Source organism: Oxyura jamaicensis, chromosome 19 (genome assembly GCF_011077185.1).
Source record: "Oxyura jamaicensis isolate SHBP4307 breed ruddy duck chromosome 19, BPBGC_Ojam_1.0, whole genome shotgun sequence".
Classification (NCBI taxonomy): domain Eukaryota; kingdom Metazoa; phylum Chordata; class Aves; order Anseriformes; family Anatidae; genus Oxyura; species Oxyura jamaicensis.
In genome coordinates, this window is record NC_048911.1 from 10,634,736 (window position 1) to 10,659,813 (window position 25,078).

The 25,078-nt window shown below is 38.6% G+C and overlaps 2 protein-coding genes across 8 annotated transcripts in view; both read right to left on the reverse strand.

Moving 5' to 3' along the window:
* The window catches only part of NOS2 (nitric oxide synthase 2), a 37,917-nt gene extending 18,869 nt beyond the window's left edge, over positions 1-19,048 (reverse strand). The window contains exons 1-4 of the mRNA XM_035343447.1: positions 18,350-19,048; positions 16,842-16,945; positions 2,126-2,218; positions 373-548 (exon numbers count right to left, since the gene is read on the reverse strand). Of these exons, the coding sequence (XP_035199338.1) occupies positions 373-479 (107 nt within the window). The 5' untranslated portion in view covers positions 480-548; positions 2,126-2,218; positions 16,842-16,945; positions 18,350-19,048. The remainder of the gene's footprint in view (positions 1-372; positions 549-2,125; positions 2,219-16,841; positions 16,946-18,349) is intronic.
* A 42-nt stretch (positions 19,049-19,090) lies between these two features.
* Positions 19,091-25,078, reverse strand: part of LYRM9 (LYR motif containing 9) — a 31,933-nt gene continuing 25,945 nt past the window's right edge. For 3 of the 7 annotated variants that reach the window (XM_035343128.1, XM_035343127.1, XM_035343126.1), the window contains exons 3-5: positions 21,990-22,052; positions 20,635-20,775; positions 19,091-19,524 (exon numbers count right to left, since the gene is read on the reverse strand). In XM_035343128.1, coding sequence (XP_035199019.1) covers positions 19,411-19,524; positions 20,635-20,760 — 240 coding nt within the window. In that variant the 5' untranslated portion in view covers positions 20,761-20,775; positions 21,990-22,052 and the 3' untranslated portion in view covers positions 19,091-19,410. Of the gene's footprint in view, positions 19,525-20,634; positions 20,776-21,989; positions 22,053-22,167; positions 22,235-25,078 lie in introns of those variants that run through there. The other 4 variants (XM_035343124.1, XM_035343123.1, XM_035343125.1 and 1 more) reach the window with 2 other exon arrangements.

Here is a 25,078-nt window from a genome sequence, read left to right on the forward strand (position 1 = left end):
CAGTGCCATGTATGAATTGTATTACAGAAATACTGTATCAACTTAAATACTTCGCTAATTTTTATTGTATGCATATCCCTCTTAAGTCCTAGCATTCATGTAACCATTAGAGCACACTAAATAAATATAGAAGTATGCAAGATAAACCGTGACGATTTGTTTCCTCAATAATTGTATAACTTAGACACAATAGCTCAAATGTACCTTTACTAAGTCAACACCACCCAGTGACCCCCAGGGACAACTGTCCTTTTGTTAAAATTACTGCAGTGGAAACACACTACTAGTTTCTCCAGATCCCCACGTTAGTTAATATCTTTACTTTTCAAACAAAAGAGAAACTATGAAACTATTAAAGGACAAAGATCTTACCCACGGATCTTCATATCTTTCTCCACGTTATTATTGATATCCTTTTCTTTGGAGGACTGGTTCTTAGCAGCATGAGGTTTGAATGCAAACTGCCATGGGCACAGCATTTTGTATACTTTATTTACAATTTTACTTCACAGTGCTGAAATCTTGTTTTGAGTGATGTTGGAACACTTCTGAGAGGAGGAGAAAAAAAAAAACAAGGTCAGTTTTTGACTAAGAAGGTAACTCCCTTTAAAAGGACGCAGAAACTCAGCAGACTAACAGATTTGATCTAATTAACTTCCTGTGTTTAAAAATGAAAATTACTTGACTCTTAGAGTAATGATACACTGACGAGGAGAAATGTTAATTTTAGTAATGCCACAACCATGCTTTATTCTAACGTACAGGGAAGGGGATTTCAAATGTCTCCCGGATGCATAAATAGCCAATATCTGTGTCTCTGAAAAACACATGCATGCTCAACTTCTCCAAAAAAGACACTTTGGAACTTGTATTTTTTAAGTTCTTTGTTTTTCAATAGTTTGTTGTTATTTTTTTTGTTGTTGTTAATTCTCATCATTATATTTTTGCAAGGAAAAGGGATGTAAAATTTTGCTGTTTTATTCGCATAATAATGATTCTCATCATAAAAAAATAATGCTTTGTTATTAAACCAGAGCATTTGCAATATATTCAGTTGCCTGAGCCAAATGGAACTGGGAGATCCCACATTCTGTATTTTGTAGTATATATATACATAGCATATATTTGAATATAGATTGTATATAATTCTTATATAAATGTTTGATTTTATTGTTATTCATTTTAACATAGATTTTCTGCTAATTTCTGACTGTAAAGGATATTCTTGTGCCAGGAGAAAGACAGAAAACTTGTGTGACAAGGAGAAAGAGAGCAAACTAGAAAATTGCTAGGTAAAGCAGAATTAGCCACAAAGTTTGTATGTGTATCATAACAGTCATATACTAGTCTACAAGGATGCTGTCTGCTGTAAAATCACACAGGAATAGAAATGAATGCAACTATCTGTGCAGGAGCTGTAATGTGTTAAAAGTTGTCTGTTAACACCGGTAAAAGAAATAGTGTGTAATCAGCATTTCTTAGCAGCTACAAAGCAGAAACAAATCTAGACCACTACCCTGAAATAAAAAATGATGCAATGTGAGTGCTTATTATTGTAAAACATACTGTATATTATTGCATAGCATGCATAAATGAAGAGAGAAGGAAAGAAGTAGAGAGAAAGAAAGGGGGGAAAGAGGGGAAGTAAGGAAGTAAAGGAAAAGGAAGAAAAAGAATATAGAAAATAGAAAATCAGGAGGAAAAGAGAGAAAGAGGAAAAGAAAGGACAAAATAGTAAAAGAAAACTGTGTGAGAGAAAAGAGAGAGGAGGAAGAGAGAAAAGAGAAGAGAAGGAAAGAAAAAAGAGAAGGAAGAGTAATTTTCCATTCATTGGCAATTAGAGCAATAACTTGCTTGCTGGTCACACTTTCACAACAGATGTTCAAATGAGGAACAATTGTTCAAAGAACATTTATAATGTTAAGTGTTACATGCACAAACCTTTACAGACAGCTGGAAGGGGGCTAAAGTTTTCAGAACAGCAGGATAGCTTGGAAATGAAAGAGGGAACTGATTCCAACTCCTTGCTCCTAGTAAGGAAAAAATAGTTTGCCATACAATTATTTCCCTTTTCAAGCTGCAGTAAATTAATAGTCAATTGAACAATTACACAGTGCTGTCTTACCGTGTTTTTGTGAGAGATGTTTCCAAATCTGCAAGGAGATGGTCTTCTGTATGGAAGTTGCTTCCCTTTAATCTCTCCTGCTCTACACCCCTCCTGTGAGGCACAAGCATTTTATACTCCAGGGCTATGTATGCAAAACAGCAGAGTAAGACTACACATGGACAGTGGACAAACGGGGAATCCCTAAAGGTCCCCAGTTTTTCTTTCAGTGTGGGAGGGTGTGTAGCTGATGTCCTGCTACTGCATTACATAACCTGCAGTGACTGGAGGCAGAGCTGTGACTAATTCCTGATGTTACAAGCATCCCTTCCTTCCTCTACCATGTGCTGCAATTTTGATTCCTACAAGTGCTCAGTGATAAGGGCAGTGGAGCACAGTGAGCAGTTTTTGCAATCTTGCAGGAATGTTAGAATGCAAGAAAAAGAATCCTGAAAGAACTCTTACCGATAGATCAGTGGGTGGCTGTTCCACACTCAGCCAGGGGCTGTAGAAAGCCTGAGTCTGTGACTTTCATAAAGAACTTCACAGAAATTGGACAGAACCAGAGAGCTCTATGGAATGTATCCGTAAATCATTTAAACAGGTGCTTATAACTAAACACAGGTATTTTAACATGAATTTACGCTTAGTAATGTATTATTTCCTAATTTTTGATACCATTTTAAAGAACCCTTCTCAGTATAGTATTTGTACAATTGCTTCCTCTCCAAACCTGCCTACTCAAGTTATTGCTGCCTCTGAGGTTTGCTCTTTTGTGCTTTTCCAACATATTAGACAAACTGGAAGGAAACTGCAACTCCCTCAAAGTATAAACTATTCACATAATTTATATGTAAATGCCAGAAGGACAAAGAGATGATGAAGATGGCACTATTGAGCTGATTTTAAATTTTAGACAAAATGTGGATCTAAATATCGCACAAAGTTGTTTCTACTTGAGGTCTACTTGTTCCTCCAGGAGCCACCAGTGGCATGCAGAACAAAGTGCTCCCAGGCAACTGCAGGCTCAGAAATCCTGTGGTGTGCCAGTATGGTCTCAAGGATTTTAGCCTGAGCTGTTTGTTCATGAGCATTATGTGTGACTGAATAACACTATGTTGAAGAAATATTTTAGATCTGTTTTCAAATTACAATGACAGAGAGAAAAAGATTTACAAGTGCTAATCAAGGACCTGTGGATCTGCACAGGGCTAGAAGAGAAACAAAGAACCCTGGGTTCTCTTTCATTTGTCACTTTTCTACTGGACAAACTTAGGCAAGACAATTTTTTTCTGTATCTCAGTTTGTCTATTTAAAAATGAACATTATGTGCTTGTGTAAAGCACTCTTAGACATAGAGTTACAAGTACGTGTTTGTGCGAGAATACACCCGTATATATATCACAACCAGGACTGCTAGAGAAGAATTGCAAAATGGACCTGAGTTATCTGCAGTTTGAGCATTCATCTGCTTGACTGTATCGTGCTCATGCCTCTTTGCACTCACTGCTCATCAATATTCCATACATTTTTAACACAGTTTTTTTTTGTTTGATTGTTTTGTTTTGTTTTTATTAACTGCATCTCACTAGTCAAATTGAAAGTGCCTGAACTGAAGGACACTTCAGAAATCAAAAAACAAGGTTACACCCATCTTGGCAGTTGCTGTTTTGTCAATGTTTAAAAATTGTTTCAATTCTTCCCCTTCTAAAATCTGACCTCACTTTTCTATAGATCACAGGGAATCTTAACATTGTACTTTAAAAAAGGGCAGATCGAGATTTAAATGAGTTCAATGATGCTCGATTATTTCTAAGCTTTTATTACTCACCATCCCCACTTTTCCTTGCTTTGAGACTGCTGAGAACAAGGAAAGGCCACACAGGAATTAGGTATGAAAGATCAGATTTGGAATGACCAGAAGAGGAGAAACATCTTCTTTCCTCATAAGCACTGTTTATAGGATTGGCAGAGACACAGCCGTTCAGCAAACTGCTTAATCACTCCAGTTTTTCAAAAAGGATCTGCTCTTTTACTCACTCAAATCGATGACAAAATACTATTATAAGAACGAGAGCACCACTCATTTCCTAGGTGGAGTTAGAGATTAGCTAAACTAGCTCACCGTGCACTCCTTCCACAAATATCCTACTCTGCATGGAGAGTTCCTCCTTTAGAAAACCTGTTCCACACTGAGTCCTCTCCCCCCAAGCCACCTCTGCCATATCAAAACACCAGAACTAGTTGCTTTTCTTGCGTTACCTTTGACAAAAGAGGTATCCTTTCAGAGCAGGATGTTTGACCTATTCAATGGCATTCGAAGCATGCAGCAATTTTGAGTTAAATTTGGTTTTGTTTCCGCAAACACAAACAGAACTCTGGTTTGTAGCCTCGACAACATGCTTTCTTCAGTTTCATTGAAATCAAGTCACATTCTTTGTCTGACTGCAATATTCTGCATGAGCTCAAGCTGTAAGGAGCTATGCTTGTAAGGTTGCTCCTTGAGATCCTGCAAACTTGCGCCCTAAATGAGCTATTAAACTGAGGGGATGCTGATGATAACAAAAGCTTATTTTCCTAACTCCATGTAACCCCACAGAAAAGATTTTCAGTTGTCCCAACTTGTCCTAAATCACTGGGGATTTTCTTCTGATGTTCTTTACCTATCTAGTCCGAGATGTCCCTGTGATGGTCTTCCAGAAACGTTCCACATCACAAACTAGAAAGGTAACACTGCAGCCACCTGTCGCTTCAGGAGCTCTGACTTCAAATGCTCCACCTCTGGCAGGGTGGAAGTTCTCTATTTGCATTTACAAACTGCTGGCTCTGTCCCTTATGCTTTTCCTCTTCCTGAGGAAACATGCGCTTTGCTCCCTGACTTACCCCTTTTGCCCCCTTCACTGGCTGACCAGAAAATTGGTGCTTAGAGCACTGGCAACACAGAAGCGTTAGAAACAGCGACAAGAAACAGCAACAAGAGCATATGCACATCACAGACAATAACATGGCAATGCAGACGAGAAGTTTCTACGTTCTCACTCGCTGCTTCTTTAAACATCTAATGGAGACATGGAAAATGAAAACGGTAATTTTTACCAAGATGTGAGACTTCAAATTGATCAGTTTGCTGCATTTAATTTAGAAGCTGAAAAAATGTAAAATCTTTTCTTAGAACACTTTCTCTCTTTATGACATCCCGCCCTCAGCCACAAAAAAGCCAGTCCATGGCAGCTAGCTCTCAGACACCGTACGTCTTCGGATGAAGATCTGTGCAGTGATACAATCGAGTTTCTCTCCAATCCTTTTCTGCCTTTGTGCTTTGGAACCGCAATAGATGCTCTGTTTTTATTGGAAGCTTCCTTACAGTGCCAGGTTTTGACAATGAAACATGTGATCAATACTGCTAACAACGATTGTTTAAAACGGGCTCCCAAATATCTCCTCATATGGACTATCGTTAATCATCTTCTGTTCCACTGGTTTGGATTTTCACTTCCCAAAGAAAATTTGTTTGCTTTGAATGCAGCCTGAAAATTTGCAATATTGCAAACCCATTTGTTTGGTTTAGTCTTTTGTTTGCTCATTGCATCTTTAAGGACCATCCATGCCATTTCAAAGGATTTTACTGTATTTATCATTAACTGTAGCATCTTCATTATGTTCTTCATTATTTTGGAATGTACTTATAAAGTGGGGATACCAACTTTCTATCAAAGTTGAAAACACAGACTCGGGTATCTGCACTTTAAAATACGCAAATTTGAGTATGATCCCAAATCTACTGTCTGGACTCCCACTTTTTATTTTGTGCACACTTGAAGTTTATTAAAATGCATTTTAGTGTAAAAAGTGTGATGTTTCATCTGCCACATCCTGATCTAGGAAGTCTAAAATTGTATATCAGCTGACAGGGCAGAGTGGAAAATTTCATGGTGTGAACATCTGAGAGTGAAAATGAAAGTGAGGGAAAGTGTTAAAGTTACAGTGCTGTGCCCGTAAACCCATCCCTTCCTGTCTGCAAGCTGTAAGAGTCAGGACAAATACAGAAGTGGAGTAATAACATAAAATCCCTTCATCATCCATCTTTTTCAAAATTTCCATTTGTGCACGTCACAAACATTGACGAGGAAGTAAAGAAGGAAGAAAGCAATCAGACAACCAATAATCAGATTTTTGAGACAACGTGCACCCAGGCACAAACTGAAGTGATTTCCCAGAAGTACCGACTGGGTGAGTCAGTCCCGCAGGATCCTCAGCCCCAGCTGCAGCAGCAGAGGCTGGCTGCTAGCAGATTAAAGCAAAAAGGTTAAACAAAACCTGGCAGTTGCCCATAGCCTGTGTGCGGCTGCTTGCTGGGCTCTGCGCACACTGGGTTGCACATCCTACACTCCGCGACATAACTGCATTATTCTGACACTATTGAAGTCTTCACTGTCTGGAGAATAAGGAAAAGCTTGCTTGTGGATGGGGAAAACAGAACTACAGAACTACTTGGGTCCTGCAGTTCACGCTTGCCACAGCTGTAGTGTAAAGAAAGGTGACGTGGATGCTGCCGTGTGCAAAAAGATTGTTTTTGTCTCAAGACTTAACAGTGGGCTACAGAACTGCAGGTGTGTTTTCATTTAGTAACGGCGTGGTCTGAAGTAACAGACAACTGCTTGATACCAGAGCAATACGGAACTTCCAGTCAAGGTCAGACAATAAAAGATTTGAATACTGGTTATGAGAAATAAAATCCATAAATATCTGCGCTGCAATTAAGAACAGAATATTGAAGTAACCCTTAAAAAAAAACTAAAAATACCTAAACCAGAATGGAACACAAGCTAAAAGTCAGCCTAAGAAATCATGAGGACTACTTTTTTTTTTTTTTTTTTTGTGGCATAACTACATTCTGCATTTCTGTGCTGTTTTTCATCCAAAAGTATTAGAATATCATTAAAGATACACACAATTTTGATCTCACTGCACAGTCCCCTCACAATATAAGCCAAATACAACTAAATGCTCTATTATGTCTCATGGGAATATACTAGAAATATCATGAAAACATATCACTTCTACAGAAATTGCTCAGAAAACAGAAGTTGAATAGAGAATTATACAGTTTATAGTGAATAATAATTGATACAGTTTTGAAAGTTGATTTAGGCACCCTATTAAAAAGTACCATTATAATTCTGTTATCATGGAAGGTGGGTCATGTTCTTCAGCTTAATAGAACTTGAAAATTTACCCACCACTCACATCAAATTAATGTTTAAGGTCAGTCTGAGCACTGAGTGAGTTCTCTCAATCCAATGTCCCATCACTGAGTTCTGAAATGTGGTTGTTTCTTACCTTTCCAATTAACTTGCTCCTAAATGAATGACTTCATATGTTTTTAATGCTGCAATTGCAAAATATATTGCCTTTTTTTATTATTTTTTTTTATTTTTTTTTATGAAATACTAACAGAGAATCTTTCTTCAGCATTTAATGAGCTCTCAGAAAGGTTATTATTAAGTCTGCTGGGAACTCTACCAAAATCCCCAAAGCCTGAAATCTATTTTTGCTATGTTCTGTTTTGGAAGCACATAGGTACACTTTTAAAATACTGAAAATCACATTTTTGCTTAATGCTAAAGTGGGTAATACACTAAGGATAACTTTAGATGCAAACAGAAGGAACATTGTTCCATCATAGATTAAGAGAGCAGGAAGTTAATTCATTAGAAAATGATTAAAGATCATTACCTGTAGCGAGAAACAATAAAAAAAGTGCTTTCAAGTACTTTTTTTTTCCTCACAGCATAATGCCTTTGTTATCCTTCCCCTAGTAGTTCATCTAGTCTAACCTCCTGCTCAAACCAGGGTCAGCAATGAGATCAGAGCAGGTGGCTCAGGGCTTGATCCAGGCTGGTCTTGAAAGCTTCCAAGGAAGGAGAGTGCACACCATCTCTGTGAAACCTCCTGCACCGCTAAAATGTCCTCATGGCAAAAAAAAAAAAAAAGTTTTTCCTTATACCCAGTCTGAATTTATTTAATTTTCTGCCCATTGCTTTTCATGTTCCCACCATGTGCTGCTGTGAAGAACTTGGCTCCATCTCCTCGGCGACCTCCTCATAGGTGTTGGAAGCTGCTACTGGGTCCCTTGGGTCTCCTGTTCTCCAGGTGAATAAGTCCAGCTCCTTCAGCCTCTGCTCTTGAGGCATGTGCCCTAGTCCCTGGCCATCTTGGTGTTCCTCCACTGAACTCACTCTCATTTCTTGATGTCTTACTTCTATTGGGGCACAAGCTAGAAACAGTATTCCAGCAGAAGAAGCAGCAGATATTCTGATTGTGCTGGTTTTCCCGACCCACTTTCTTTCTTTAACGGTTCCAGGCTAGTGCTGTACTATTTAGTTTGGTCTGGGACAAACACCGCTTATTCCTCCAATTCCTGACAGGAAAACTAGCCTGTGAAGCTACGCTGGGAAGAGGGAACAGCACCTGGGAGTTAGACAAGTCACTTAATAAAAAGAAGAAGAAAAAAAACAGATGTGGAAAAAATTGTGTTGAAATTTAGTAAGGTCAGATTCTAGAAAGTTATGGACTTAATTATGAAATGGGCTAAGTCGTAGGGTTTAATCTATAATAAACGGTCCTAATAAAAAGAAAGGAGTACTACAAATTAATTAGGAGGTGCTCTGATTATCCATAAGATTTTTTTTGTCTCTATTCCTAAAAGGATAGGCTGTAAAATAATCATGTAATGCAGTCTAAACGTTTCATCTAATTATTGCAGTAAGGTTATATTTGGGACACAGCCACCTAAGCAAAAGTAGCTGATGTAGACTGGACTTCACTGTTTACAATGCCTAAAGGTTCCTGAGTGACAGCAATTCTACTTCTAGCATGTTCTTGCCTCATCTTATTTTTATGATTAGTTTTGGCTTAGTCATCTGTAACTTGGCAGAAGGGACCGTACAGGGGAATTTTCTGTGTCTTTACAACACTGTCCATAAAGTTAAAGTAGTTCAGGACAGCTCTATGACCAGCACAAGCTGAAAACCACTGCATTATTTCCTCCTTTCTTCTCTTGTACAAGTTTGAGCCAATCCAGTACCAACAGATAGTTGGTACTAGTTCTATTTCCTCTCATGATTCTGCTTTTGAAATCTCATTTCTTGTCAACAGAAGTGCAAATCTGAACGTAAGACAGATGACGGACATCCTGAAATGACTTCATAATGAAAAGACTAATTCTCACAGTTAACAAATGTCTTGATTTGGTAGAATGACCGTGTCAGTAACAATGACTTTCCAAGCACATAATGACATAGCCACACTTTCTGCCCATGCAATGTCTGATAGTTCTGGATAAGAATAAGTGACAGCTCATGAATACTTTTGGTAGTTTTTTTGCACTACCTTCCTCATCTCAGACCAACTCCTACCCAGTTAGATAATTTTGGAAAACAAACAAACAAACAAAAACCCACACCACCACAAACCAAACAAGCCCACCACCCCACCTCTGATAACTGACAGAACTGAATGCACCATGGAGAATTGGTGACCATTGTCATCAAAGAGGAAGACTCCAGGTGCACGTTGATAAACACAGATGAGCACAGTATAAACTTAATGATCAGCAATCCATCAACTAAATTTTGAACACACTGAAGGTGTTGATATTGACAAAGTAAAAAATGAGAAAAAAAGGGAGTGTAGTTCCTCAGTAAAAGACATGCTGCTGTCTTCTGTAATGTTTGCTTTTCCAAAACATTATATGTGGCATGGCAAATGAAGGCAAATAATCAGTGGTCAAAGAAACTTTAAAATCCTCCTTTTGTCTTCCCCATATTTAGCCATTGTAACAAGGAGGAATGTACTTGCTTTTGGACTAAGTTTTAAAAACTAAGTTTTGTAAAATGAGACAAACAAAAGCATCTCACTTTTAATTCTGGTTAACATGATTAAGCATGGTATATATCTGTAAGTATTCCAGGCAGTGAAAAATGGTGGAAAATCTGACCGAATGCTCACTGAAGTACACAGAGGTCTTACCTTTTACTTCAGAGGATTTAGATCAGATCACCAATGAACAGCATGAGAAGTAAACAACCAGAGAAGTAATTATACAGAATATCTTTGTTCTTACAGACCAAGGCAGAACTCGGTAATGCATAATGGCAAGATTTATCTTGGTTTTTCTTTTAACAAGCACTCTATGAACTCCAGGTTCTTAGATTGTTAGAGAGTTCTACAGACCAAAGTTGTACCATTATGACCTGTGATTTCTTTAAGACAAAAATTAGAAAATAAATTCTTAGTAGTAAATAAATAAATAAATAAAATCACACAAGCACAGCATACTGTGAAGTCAGCTGGTTACAGGTTCAGTTTGGTACCTGATCTGCTCCTACTAAAGTGCCTTTGTTAGATGAGTGTTTAGGTTCCATTTCTCCCTCAGCTACACACGGATTTTCATTCAAGTTACTTTTTATGCTACCATTCATATTGTATACATTCTTTGTATTATTAAATCAGCTGTAAAACCTGCACTATTGCTTATGACGGAACTTAAAGGATAATGAACAAATACAGGGCAGGGATTAACTATTTCTTAAATTTCATAATGCATACCAGGTGTCTTTACAGAAGATCTGCATTTAAACAACGAGAAATTACCAGACTCAGTAGCATGTAACTGTGTGAAATACTATTGGTTGTATTATTATGTCAGCTGGGAGCAGAATTTCGATTTCTCTCTATTTTTAGGCTGATGCTTCTTAAATAATGCTTCTTAAAGTGACTGTGACCATTCTAATATCTTCCCAATTCAGCATCATGTTAGTAGGGGAATAACCATTTAACTGTCATTTGGTCACTTGTCATCAAAGTCCTAAACAGAGAGGTAAAAGCTCAAATTCCCTTGGTTCTTAAATGCAACAAAAAATCAAACAACAAAACAAAACCCACCAAAGCAAACAACAAAAACCAAAACCAAAGAAAACCAAACGAAAAAGAAAATAAAACCCACCGCAACAAAAACAGTACCCAGATCCACTATGAGTTGTTGCTTACTGTCTTGATCGTGACACCCCAACTGTTGGTTGCAGTTACAATTATGCGTTGTTACACAGATAGTAAAAGAGAGACCCTTCCACATAATCCAAATGGACAAGACAAAATACGAAACCGCAGTCCAGAAAAGTGATCTTATTTTCCAGATCTTATATGGCAACACAGTGAAACAGCAAAGTAACACCAAGCATAATTTTTAAGGTCTTCCAAGTTAAGTATCTACAAGCAAGATGAGAATTACTTTTGAAAATCTTGGCTATAAAGCTGCAACCTTCTCTGTGATATGCTTTCAGCTATCAGAAGATAAACTCCACAGATCTCCTCGGGGAGAAAAGTCTCTCCAAGACACAACAGGTTTCTGCATTCTCTACACAATTAAACACTACTTTGTGGTCTCTAAATAGAAAAAAAAAAATAAAAAAATAAAAAAATAAAAAATAAAAGAGAGCCCTTGCAGTTGCACAATTGTGGAAAACCAATGCTTTATTTTTAGGCATGAAAATCAGTCCTCAGATCAGTGAGTATTAGGGAGGTGTCACCAGCAAACACAGTCTATACCCGTCTGCCATCATGATATAATACTTTCCAGGCTGCTAACTTCTGTTTGATGTTTTGAAACACACTGTTTTCCTTGTTCCTTGTTTCATACCATCTGAGATACAGCTGACTTTCTGAGGATTAAATGACTACAGAGAAAATGAAGGTAAAACTGAGAAAATCCCTGATCCTGTGTGATGTTACCTAATACAGAGCATACGTCAATCTAATAGTTACAAGAATTTGTCCACTTTATGTCTTTTAAAAAACACTTTTAAAATATTTTAAACTGTTCTGTGGAATAGCAGGAAATCTTAATCAAAACACTATTTTAAAAAAATCTTTCAAGAAGCACGGAAGGGTACCACACACTGTGCAAAAAATAAGCTGTAATAATAGAAGGACATAAAGCGCACTAGTTTTTAAACAGATGAAGCTTAACACAAACAGAAGGAAGCACATGTAACAAAGAGGTTCAACCTAATGCTGGGGGGCAGCAGCTGATAGAGGACTATATATGAGGCTGTTAAGCATCCAAACAAAGTTTGCTCAGAAGTTATTGACTCAAAACACAAGTTAATCCTTTTCTAAATGGATTGATGTAGAATATGATTCTTCTGGGGGAAAAGGCACCCGGGTTAATAATGACAGAACAGGGAACTTAACTTCTTATGCCTCCCAGGACCTAGGTCAGGACAACAAACACCAGGTCCAGAATTCTCTTCAGACTCTCCCAGGTTACTTAAGCGCGTAGGGTTTCCCCCTTTGTTTAAGCGTGCAGTGGGGGCACCTCTCCGACTAATGACAAAACCAAACATTAAACTGTTACCTGCAAGTGGCAGATGCCTCCATCTGCTTCTGAACTTCTAAAAACTATTTTAAATATCAGCAAACAGTTATGAGCAAAACAGAAAATATTCTTCAAATAACTTTTTTATTATTATTTAATGTCTGCCCTGATTAATCACGAGCTGAAAGGAATACTTGATGACTAGTGTGTATTTCAGTTAACACTATTTCATAAAATCTGGCTTGACAGAAGTATAAGATAAATTAAACCAAATAATACAAAAGTTGAAAGACACACCAGCTGGCTCACGCTCAAGAAGAAATACACAGCCCCTCGGCAGTAGGAAACACCACAGCAAAGCAGCTGACCAAATGGGCAGCACAGCACCGCGTGAAGCCATTTCCATGGGTTATTTACTTGCTTTAGAACACAGTTCTTGACAAAGACACTTCTCAGGTAAACATGTGTGATTTTGGATGACACCTCCAAGCATGGGGAGGTAAGAAGGTGATCAGGAATAGTCAGCATGGATTCACCAAGGGGAAGTCATACTTAACCAATCTGACAGTCTTCTGCGATGGGATGACTAGCTGGGTAGATGAGGGGAGAGTGGTGGATGTGGTCAACCTCGGCTTCAGCAAGGCTTTTGACACTGTATTGCAGAACATCCTCATAGACAAACTCAGGAAGTGCGGGCTACCTGAGTGGACAGTGAGGTGGGCTGGCAGCTGGCTGCATGGCAGAGCTCAGGGGGTTGTGCTGGCTGATACCCCAGAGGGCTGTGCTGCCATTCAGAGGGACCTCGACAGGCTGGAGGGTTGGGCCAAGAGGAACCCCATGAAATTCAACAAGTGCAGGGTCCTGCACGCAGGGAGGAATAACCCCAGGCTCCAGTACAGGCTGGGGGGTGACCTGATGGAGAGCAGCTCTGCAGAGAGGGACCTGGGAGTCCTGGTGGACAGCAGGCTGAGCATGAGTCAGAAATGAGCCCTTGTGGCCAAGAAGCCCAATGGTATCCTCGGGTGCATTTGGAAGACTTGCCAGCAGGTCAAGGGAGGTGATCTTGCCCCCAGCTCAGCCCTGGTGAGGCCACATCTGGAGTACTGTGCCCAGTTCTGGGCTCCCCGGCACAAGAGGGACACGGAAGCTGATGGAGTGAGTCCAGAGAAGGGCTACGAAGATGATGAGGGGACTGGAGCACTTGTCGTACGAGGACAGGCTGAGAGAGCTGGGCCTGCTTAGCCTGGAAAAGAGAAGACTGAGGGGAGACCTCATGAATGTGTATAAATATCTGAAAGGAGGGTGTCAAGAGGATGGAACCAGACTCTTTTCAGTGGTGCCCAGCAACAGGACAAGAGGCAATGGGCACAAACTGAAGCACAGGAGGTTCCATCTGAATATGAGAGGGCACTTCTTTACTGTGAGGGGGTCACAGCACTGGAACAGGTTGCCCAGAGAGGTTGTGGAGTCTCCTTCTCTGGAGATATTCAAAACCCATCTGGATGCCATCCTGCGCAAGGTGCTCTAGGTGATCCAGCTCCACAGGGACTAGATGATCTTCAGAGGTCCCTTCCAACCTCGGCCATTCTGTGATTCTGTAATACCAAGTGACATTACGTTGTGGGGCATATAGTTCTCAAGATTACTGCTTACAGTTTACAGGACAAGGACTCTGATAATGAACGTTATCTGTATTTCAGAGAGCCACTGAGCATCTAAGACTCAGCCACTGAGCTACTTGTTCAGTTTGCATCTAATCACAGCTTTATGCGAAGGCACCCTTTATTGCGCCAAGTTAAAAGCTACCTACAAATAAGGAACTATTTCCCTTAGTAAAGATCACAGTGAATATTATTTCTCTCAGAAATATTGTGTACACTTGCTCTTTATTCTATCACAGTAAGGACCATTTCCTCATGACATTTGAAAATAAGCCAAACGCCACAGACAAGATGTTTTTGTTTAGCATTATATTCTTAAGCTCATTTGTCTCTAAACAAAAAAAACCTACATCTGTGACATAACAAAGCAAATGAAAAAGTTTACAAAGTGCTAGAGTTCAAAGAATGATTTAAAGAATACTCAATTATTGACAAATTATGTTAAGCAAAGCCTGGCTTGGGATGGAAGTATTTACTCAGTATCCACGAGGCTCAAATGACTTTAAGTGGTGAGAATAAACTGAAATTGGTAACATCTTTGGCATAAGAGTGTGATCAGATAAATATACATCTCTTTACAAATGGCAAGTGCAGAATGTTTTCCTGTATTTTAGATAAGCCACACATTAACAAACCTAATTGCAAATAGCAAAACCTGATATGAGCAAATTAAAAAAAGACTTTTACTAAACAGAAAGCTTCTACATGGGGCTCTGAGGCTGGTAATAACAGAAGTCGACCCCTTAACACATTTGCAGGTTTAAGAGCAAGAACCTATACACTAAACAAAATGCATCAACCAACTCCCTAGTAAATTGTCATTGTTCCAGTGTTTCCAGACATGTCACTTCCATATTTGTACCGTCTGGGTCATTTCCATAAAATTCCAGCTTTATGCTCCCAATGTTTACACATACAGAAAATAAAGCACCAGATTTGGTTCTAGCCTCAGACTCAGTTTTGGTAAGTCTATAACCTGGAGCTAACGACTTAGAAATTGTTTCTCATTTTCCACAGCTGAAATGTGATACAAATAATCTTTCTCCATACTTAAAAAATTAGAAGTAATTTACCCAACCTTTTAAGCTGACAGTCTTTCAACTGTCTTTTCCTTTGTTCTAATGTTTGTTTTGTACAAGTCTTCTCTGAAACCCTATCTATAGCTTAACTGACAGAGTTGTCCATGCACACACAGCCTTTGAACAGTTAATGCTACTTAAGTAAACTTGTACAGGAGTACTTAGGAGCAGTTATTGACCTAAGGTCTTACAGTAATGAGCTGCAAAATTGTTGCTTCCAGAATGTAGATCTTAATTTGTAAACACAATGAAAACTTGCAGGCTGATGAATGGCCAGTGATAACATTCCACACTGAAAGCAGCATTGGTAACAGAGTATTTGCTTTGTCACTGGGGCCAACAAAACCTGAGGCTTTGACATGACCTTCTGGTGAGCCCTTAGTTATTCAATTATTTCATATACCTACCAATCATCCTTTTCTTACCAGAACTGGCATGATGTACAATTACAGAAGTAGACTTTGGTTTCTTTTTACTAAAATAAGGAACTCATAAATGGAATACGCCTATCCCTTTTTACTGACATTATCCTTTGCATTACATTCGCTAACTGCTATTGCAAAGTTAGTGATAAAAGTTTACACTGCTCATTCAACTGTTGATTCAGCAGTCTTTTATTCAATATTACTTATTTTGCACCCAACATCTTTATTTTCAAAAATTCTAAATGATTAAATAGGGAAACACGAATACACCAATCTATTGGGGGTTGATAGCTTTTTTTGCAACTGCCATCAGAGCCCTTGAGGAGGTTTTCCAATTAAGTATTCCCATGTGAGCAGCAGAAGTCAAGTTATGCCTATGATTGTACAAGTCTTTCTCACATTGGGTCCTGTTACAGTGATTGACAGGCAATCATTAGCACAGTGGTATTAACACCAAATTAAGACATTGGTGAAACAGAGAACAGTCCTTCAGTCTCAGCAAGGCTGGGTGGTAGAAAGGCACAGAGTTGATGAAGAGAACTCTATTTACTGCACAAACTCTCAGGTCAAACAGGAGAGTGACAGGTAAATTTGGGCACATCCAGGATCAAATGACTTCTGAGTAGAGGTTTTTACGGATAATAATTTTGGTCTAAAGTATTGAATCTCTGCTTAAATCCTGTTTTAGAGTTCACATTGTCATCTATATTTAGGCTAAAACATCTTTCATCCCAAATTATGCTGCTGAAGACCAGCATGTGTTTTGTGTGTTGAAAGGAGGAAAGCCTCGGCTATGCAGATGACTGCCCAGTCATTAGAGAAACGTCTGTCTCAGACAGAAAGCAAGGTTACTTTCACTATCACAAGGAAGTAAAAAATTGTTTGCATCATGTCTCCCCACCACCAAGGAAATTAACTGTTCTGTAACAGAGTAAATAAAGTTATCTTCACATCATATTCCCATTCTATTAAAAGGTTTTTTATTTTGAAAATGAGATTATGTTTGTATAAAAGAAAATGACTCAGGCATCTCATCATGCCCTGAATCACTACTGTCAAAATATTTAGTCATGTCTCCTGCCTCAGCAACCATGTTCCCCCTCTTCACCCTATAAAGAACTGCATGCTCTACCAGTTGCCAAAGACTAAAATTCACAGATCCTGGTCCTGCCATACCACTTAGAGCTCTCATACCTCCGGGTCTGATGTTCCCATCTCTCAGCTGGCACCTCAGACATTTGGAGCTGCAGACATGCCATAGTTGCATCTTCCAGCTCCATGGTGTATTCCCTGTTGAACTATCCACAAATTAAATAACATGCATGTAAGAATGATATAAACACATGCAATTATCTTATTAAGTAACTAAGAAATCAATATACTTCTCACTACATAAAGCTAATGAAAGATAATGAAAGCAACGGAGGGTTGCTGAGCACACTACACTTAAAGTTTAGGAAACTACCATGTTTCCATACACTATTACTGCTACTGGGTCTTAATGTTTTCACTATTGCAACAATATAAAGCTGTCAGTGCATCTCCACACTACAACAGAATATATGTAATAGAATTGGAATACAGCATGGGTCAGCTGTTTTGCTCTTGATTAAAGGTAGCACATTCATATGTCTATCATCAAATCTGTTTGAGCTTTTTTATTAGTGTTTCGTTTCATACTGTATATTCCTTTCCAAATGCCAAGGTTGAAATTTTCTATGTTCTACCTTGCATCAAATAATTTGGGAAGGATAAACTAAAACAGATGCACTTTCCAAAAACGTACATAGAAAGATAAGTAGTTTTCCCATATGAAGAAAAGCTTGTTCCTATTTTCTTGAGATATTCTATTACCTTTGTGCTTTATTATTTGAAATTAAGTAGAAGGTGGCCCCAACAAAATACCTTAGTATTTTTTGATGCTTCTACAAATTATCAGGAAGGGATTTGTGAAGGAGAAAGAACTGTGGTAGGGGGACAAGATGAGAAAGACCAGAATTGAAGAAGATCTGGGACAAAAGCTACAGAAGCTGAAGGTGTGTAAGATGAGGTGAAAAGATGAAGGACTAGAGAGAGAACAATAGCAGGGATGGGAGAGGAAAGAATAATAAAGTGAAGGAATGTTTGAAGCATAGGGGCAAGGATGAGCAGATACAAAGGAATTTTTTTGATACAATACTTTACTGTATAAACTTTCATGTATGACCTTCATTTCTTTTATAGCACTTGCCTGAAATTCTGCTTGACTACTTGGAGCTGGAATTTTGTTTCGTTCATGGCTGCATGAAAAAATAAAGTCTGCCCAGAATACATCTGGTTTAGCACCTGAGTTCTATTTTGGCAGGTGAAGAAGCTCAACAATTCACAAACAGTAAAAGCAAACAAATCCAACCTCCAAATACTTAGGACTTCAGATGAGCACAGCAGCATGCATTGCCACCTAGAGGCAGAAAGCTCCAAGTACAGCTAAAAGCTTCAAAACTCCAGCTAATGCTTCAAAAGGAAACTTTCACCCCTAAATTCATTTTAATTAAGATACCTAGTGTTTCTGTTGAGTTTTTCCTGATGAAAATGTATTAAGGCAGCAAAAAGTCTTCTTAAAAAGGACACAGACTCAAGTTTTAAACGCCATTTATTACACATTGCAAAAAGCTGTGAAAGCCTTTATATCTGCACAATATTACATATTTCAGTGATCATACCATGCATGAAGCGCAAAGAACCCGTCTGAATGGCATCTGTTCATGGGGTTTTAGAGCCTAGGGTCACAGGGGGCAGGCACCTATATTTAAATAAGAAAAGACAGAAATCAGTTCAAGTGCAAACCTACAAAGTAGAATGAAGATATCCATAAGCAAGGAAAAGCAAGAGATGAGACTAAATCAGCCTTGTTATCAACAGCAGTGTAAATACCGTAGTTCAAATTTTAGATGGGCTTAAAATCCTTAGGGGAGCGTTCTCCACTCAGTAGGCCGTGCCTTTCTCCAGGCCTAACTAACAGTATAATCTAATCCATAATCAAGGAAATAGAAATTTGCTCTGAACCTGAATGAGCATTTCACAAGTTTGCAGGCTCTCAGGACAGACCTCAAATACTGGTTAAATTCTTTCAGATGATACTCTAATTCACCAGATATGAACAAAAGACAGGGCACTATTTATTATTTGTTAATGACTTGTACTGCATTCTATTTTCACGCTCAGTAAGTTTTCCCAAGAAGTGTTCTGTGCTATGCAAATCTTAGGGAAGTTTGAGCTTTACGCTAAGGTTTGTCATTATGCATGCTAAATACTTTGAACCTAGACTGTGTCATTTTATTTACTATCTCAAATAACTTCAGAAATATTATTTTATTTGCATTATATAAAAGACAATAGCAGACAATAACATAGCACTAGACTTATGTCTAGGACAGATTGCTGTTAGGAAAGAAGCCAGTGTGTAACTATGAACTGTGACTTGTGTCATTCCTCTATGATAAACTTAAATTAGTCACCACTGCTGAAATTTAATATAATTCTTAAAGGAAACAAAAAAAATTAGAGAGATCAATTTAAAGCATCAATGATTCTAAAAAATACACTTAAATTTGTATTAACGAAGAATTTTTAAACAAGAACCATCAAATTCATAACCCCCTAGCAGCTAGGTTATTTCTTTTCACTCAGGTGCTTCCATGTCCAGGACAGTAGAGCAGTTTGCTGTTCCTAATTCACTTTGCAATGTTTTATTCTTTGATTTGAACTAAGTCAGAGCAAAACTTCAACAATCTGATGCACTTACTTTATTCATGACCCAGTCAGCATCTTCAATGGCTCTCTTAATAATTTGCTGGATCCTCTCAGGACTGTCTTCATCCGCATGAACTTTGAAACTCTGCAACATTTGATCATTGTTACACTGACGACCAGCTTACTGAACAATTGTCAAAATAAGGATCCCTTTTAAAACCTAAAGAAAATTTGATGCACACAAACTTTTTATCTGAAAAGGTAAAAACATATCTCATAGCACCTGACTATGCTATTTCCATAACAAGGCTTAGTAAACGTAATTTCATATTAAGCATTTTATTCCTTTCAAACATCATCAGCAAAAATACCAAGAAGATGATCACAAACTCTTGAGAACCTCAGTTCAAGACAACAATTGAGGTACCTTTAGGAGGTAAAGGTACCTCAGGAATGTGGGAGGAACCTTGGGAATTTAGGATTTAGGAGGAAATTCTTCATTATGAGGAAATTCTTCATTCAGAGGGTGGTGAGGCACAGGAGCAGGTTGCCCAGAGAGGTTGTGGATGCCCCATCCCTTGAGGTGTTCAAGGCCAAGCTGGATGGGGCCTTGGCCAACCTGATCTAGTGGGTGGCGTCCCTGCCTATGGCAGAGGGGGTGGAACTAGGTGATCTTTAAGGTCCCTTCCAACCTGAGCCATTCTATGATTCTATGATACCTTACTTTATGTGGAAATGCAAAGTACATGACTAAATTTAATAAGCATCTCACATCCTAGTAAATTCAACAGCACCTAAGAAAAACACTGAATAGTGAAGCTTCCTTGAAGTTGTCTGGTACAGTAAAACTACAAATGACACAGGACATCAAAGACATGAAATGACTTCCATATAAGCAGTTAGATGAGATTTACCTGTCCTGAAAAAAAAGTAACAGATGAGGAACTAGCAAGTGTTACCATAAAAGATGTGTTTAGGTGAGTAAGGAGTTGCTGTTCGCTCTGGACTAACACAAGAAGTAGAGATGAAAGCAAAGGAAAAATCGAAGGTTTCAGACTCAAAGCAGACAAAAGGAAATGCTCCTTCACACACTCCCAGCATAACCCTTTGAATCCACAAAGGTTTCAAGCTTACAGAAAATTTTACATGCCCAAAGTTGTAAGAAGCTGGCCCAAAACTGTAGGGGGAACATAAACATAGAAGAAACTACCACACACCTCTGAATTCCACCAATGAAAAGAAATGTGTTTCTCACCTGCCTGATTGCGTGCCTGTAATGCTGACGAATATTTTCTTCGGGAAGTTGCTTACAGCATCGAAGCAGGTAGCGATATAACTGCAAAGAGTTCTGAACTAATTCAGCATTGGGTAGTGGAGCCATTGTCACGTTTTTTAGCTGTTGAAAACAAAGAACACAAATCAAGATATCCACTGAATTTTATTAAAAACAGTAATAAAGGTGTAAAGTAGTTTTACAACAATAAAAACAAGGCCAGTAAATTAAAATTTAGCAGCATAACTTGAGTAAATCTTTAGAAGAAAACAACGTGAAATACATCAGAACTTGTTTAGTTTATGGACCATAGTGCTTACTTGTCACCAATCAAACTAGAAAAAAAAAAAACGAAGTGTGCAGTTCAAGCAGAGAAAATCCCTTTAAAATAGTAATATTAAGCTGTGTTGCAAATTAATACTTTTTTTTTTTTTTTTTTTTTTTTTACTTAGGAAGAAAAAAAACACTACAGGAAACAAAAGAGTATTGGCAGCCCTCAAGAGATCTGTTTATTTGTATGAGCCTGAGGTTTGTGGCTTAACATTAGCTTTGAAATTTTTCATTTTTGGAACAGCAACAAGAAAAGAACAAATCTAGCAAGTTTCACCTCAATAACTACACTTACACATTGTAACACTAAGTCCATCCAAGCTATATAAAGTGCTCATCAAATACTGTAAATGACTTGTCATTTAACAGATGGTTACCATCTGCAGAGAGCTAAATTAACATTTGGAAAAAAGCACTTCTACATCATTACTCTTAAGAATAAAGATAATATATAAGTAACTAAATAATGAAGTAGGTGTAAGTAATTATTTTAGCACCCGCTATGATTCTTATCACTCTGTTTTTTTTTTTTCTTTTTTCTTACTTTAAGTTATTTCTTTGGCCAAATTTAGTTCCAAGTAGAATAACGCAATAAGCATCTCATGCATGGGCTGCTGAGGCTCCAGATGAGAAATTTATGCTTTTTACCTGAAGTTAATTACATCTCACAGACTGCACTGGCTTCCAGGTCCAACACCTCCAAGCTAACTGCCCAAGCATCCCACCCGTGCAGCCACAGCTCTGCTTTCTCACTGCCTGCCCAGGAGTGCCCAGACAGGAGCAACGCTCAATTTCAACACAAGAAGAGTTGCAGTAACACGAGATAGTACAAGACTTAGTAGGCTTCTTCGATGGAATTTCTAAAGCTAATGCATGGGATCATTACACATGAATCTGAATTCAATGGAATTTGAAAATGTTAGGTCAAGACCTCCAGAAATCTCTAAGTCTGGCTGGGCTGCAAGATGTCCAGAATTTCCAGACTTGCCCAATAGGCACATACATACCAGGTGCTCTGCTCACTTCCCCTGAGTCACGTAAGCAACATGCCAGGCATCAGCCATGCAGATCTGGACAAAAATAAAGCAAAAAATTCTGTCTCTGAATTGACCAATATGTAAATTTCACAGCCATAAAGAAATAAATACTAGTTGTCTTCTGAAGACAACAAAATACTCTGCTGACCTTGCAGTGCTCAGAGCTGATATACTTCCGAGTGTCAGTCAGCTCTGATACAGCACCTTCACTGCAAAGCACATTTGAAAAGCAAGTAACTGCAAAGAGTTCTGAACTAATTGAGCATTTGGTAGTGGAGCCATTATCACGTTTTTCAGCTGTTGAAAACAAAGAACACAAATCAAGATATCCACTGAATTTTATTAAAAACAGTAATAAAAGTATAAAGTAGTTTTACAACAATAAAACCATGGCCAGTAAATTAAAATTAAAACAGCAAGTATTATTAAGGTTAAAGGTTGGCCTAGATGATTTTAGAGGTTTTTTTCCAACCTGAATGATTCTATGATAAAAGGGGAGAGAGAAAAACATATGATTACTGCTCTGGCCCCAGGAGTTTCTTCTGTGTGTTCTATTCATACCCTGGTTTTAGTGTACACTCATGCTGGTTATGTATGACTCTCCTATGTGAAGAAAGTTAAACAATTCTATGAGAAAAACACATTATATGCTCTATTCTTGAAGGGTGGGCCTCTACAATGTTGCTTTACTCATGGCACCAAGCCACAGTACAAGGTTGTATCTGAGCGATTCATGGCATTGCTGCTTCTGCTCATTAGGGAAAGACTGGGTGAAATCCATGCTGCCATAATTAGACAAAAGGCAGTTAGGTTCAAAATAAGGTAACAGCCTGTAAAATGAGAGAGGGCTGTTCCTATGGCAGAGCTTCTTGTCTACAGAAGATGCATAAGAAAAAGCCTTGCAATATTAGCGTTATTTTCTGTATTGGGATTGGGCCCATACTCTTCAGCCAAGAACTTGGGCTTCATCGTGGTAGGTACTCACGGATACAAATATGTCTAAAGAAAAAGTTTCTGCCACAAAGAATTTACAAGGCAGACTAATGACAAGTCATAAGATGAGGCAGAATGAAGCAGATGAGCCAAACAGGTGGGATGGGAATGGGGAGGAGGTGACAGTAATACGAACATGTTTTTGTGGAGCCTAATAGAGCACACAATACAGCTCACCACCTGCTTAGCTGCTACCAACAGGCAAGTTTTATAACACTGTTTCTGCAGGTCCTTAAAAAATAGTGAGTCATGGCTAATGATAGGTGCCATGGAAGCCCCAAAGAAAGGCTCTGATGACACTTCAGAAAGAAAACCTTTTTCTAGCCTTCGAGAGAAAAAGACGGCTGTTTCAGGGGAGTACTTTACCGAGTTACTATCTCATAAGCTGATGTAAATTATGTGATGTAACTTATTAAAACTAATTTAAAGATATACAATAAAACACGCCAATTAACCCTCTAGTGAAAAACACCCTTAAGAGTTGGAAATCTAGGCTACAGGCTTTTTTTTCCCTCTTAGAAACCCCAAGCTAGCCTTTGTTACCAATATGCCATATGACTTTTTGATTGCAGAGAGCTGAAAGATCAATGAATGGTGCTGTTTACCATGACCCTACCATTAATGTTAGAAAAAAAAGCGCTTAAAAAAAGACAGTTGAATCCCCTGATCTGTAAGGCACTGTAATGGCTGGGGTAACTTCCCATCGCAGCTAATGTAACACGCTTGCCGATGACCCGCACAAGGTCCAGCTTGTACACTGCCTTAATTAACCCTAGGGAAAGCTCTGTCACTCAGGGGATCTCAGGAGAGCAGGCAGGGAACGTTCCCCAGGTGGAGAGATGGGTGATGCCAAAGCCAAATGCGGCAATCAGAAGTCCTGTGCTGGGAGTGCCCCATCTGGTGTCAGAACTAATGCACACCAAAGAGACAAAAGGCGGGCTGAATGTAACGGTTAAGATAGTGACTTTGATTTGGGTGTTACTATTGGATTCTAGAATACAGACCTCCAGGACTGAAATGGTTATGCCACTTAGGAGAGATTCCATGGACAAAATGCAAGATGTGGTATTTCCTTTTTATTTTTAGTTACAGGTCACTCAGAAGCAGACGCTAACTGGAGTTAATTTTCAAATCCCTCTCGCTCACCATGGTTGGGTGTAATATCATGATGTCTTGTGGGTAAGAAAACCTTCATTATTTGGTGCTTGGATTCTGTCCTCATAATCTTTACCTTCTGCCAGTTATCCTCTCCCCTCACAACTGACACATAACAAAGAAATCTGCACTGGCTTCCAACAGGTCAGTGATGCACCAGAAAAACCTCTGGACAGCCCCACCTTTCTCTAGTATCCAACAAGTGGTTTGGTGCACGTTGAGCTTCCTAGGGTGTGCCTGCTTTTGAATATTTGATATGTTCTATTAGTAAAGTTAGAGAGATGAGGTAAGACTTCACAATGGTCCCTCGTGAGAATTATTTACAGCCAAAATATGGCTTCCATTAGGTTTCATGAACAATTAGAAAACGATTCTTCCATCAGGAGGACAATAAGTTGGCTCTATACCGCTACTGCAATCTTTTCATTTTGCTTGCTTGATTCCAGTTCTGTTCTCTTGTATTTGTGAAACAACAGTCTTTCATCCTCACACACTACAGGATTTGTATACTGTCCAGGAAAAACTAAAACAAAACACATACTGGGCAGAAAGATTTTACAAAATTTCAGAAATAGAGACCAAGAGCTGGCTATTCAAAATGGTTTCAGTCTGATTACACCACTTGCCAGCCCATTTTCCAAGCACATGAGATTTCCTAATTATGGCTTTGCCCTAAAAAGTTCAGCTTAAAATACAGATCAGAACTCCCCCAGGTTTAGGAATGTTCATGTCACTCTCTTCCAACCTTTTCTCTAAAATATCACTTTGTCTTTGCAATGAAACCTATGCCAGACATCAGTTCCATGCATTTTTTTGGTTTGAATTCATTTCACTTTGGTATTTGAGTAGAATAAGGTGATTATACCCCAAGGTCAGTAAAGGGATCCCTGTATCACCCCTCCAACCAGCAG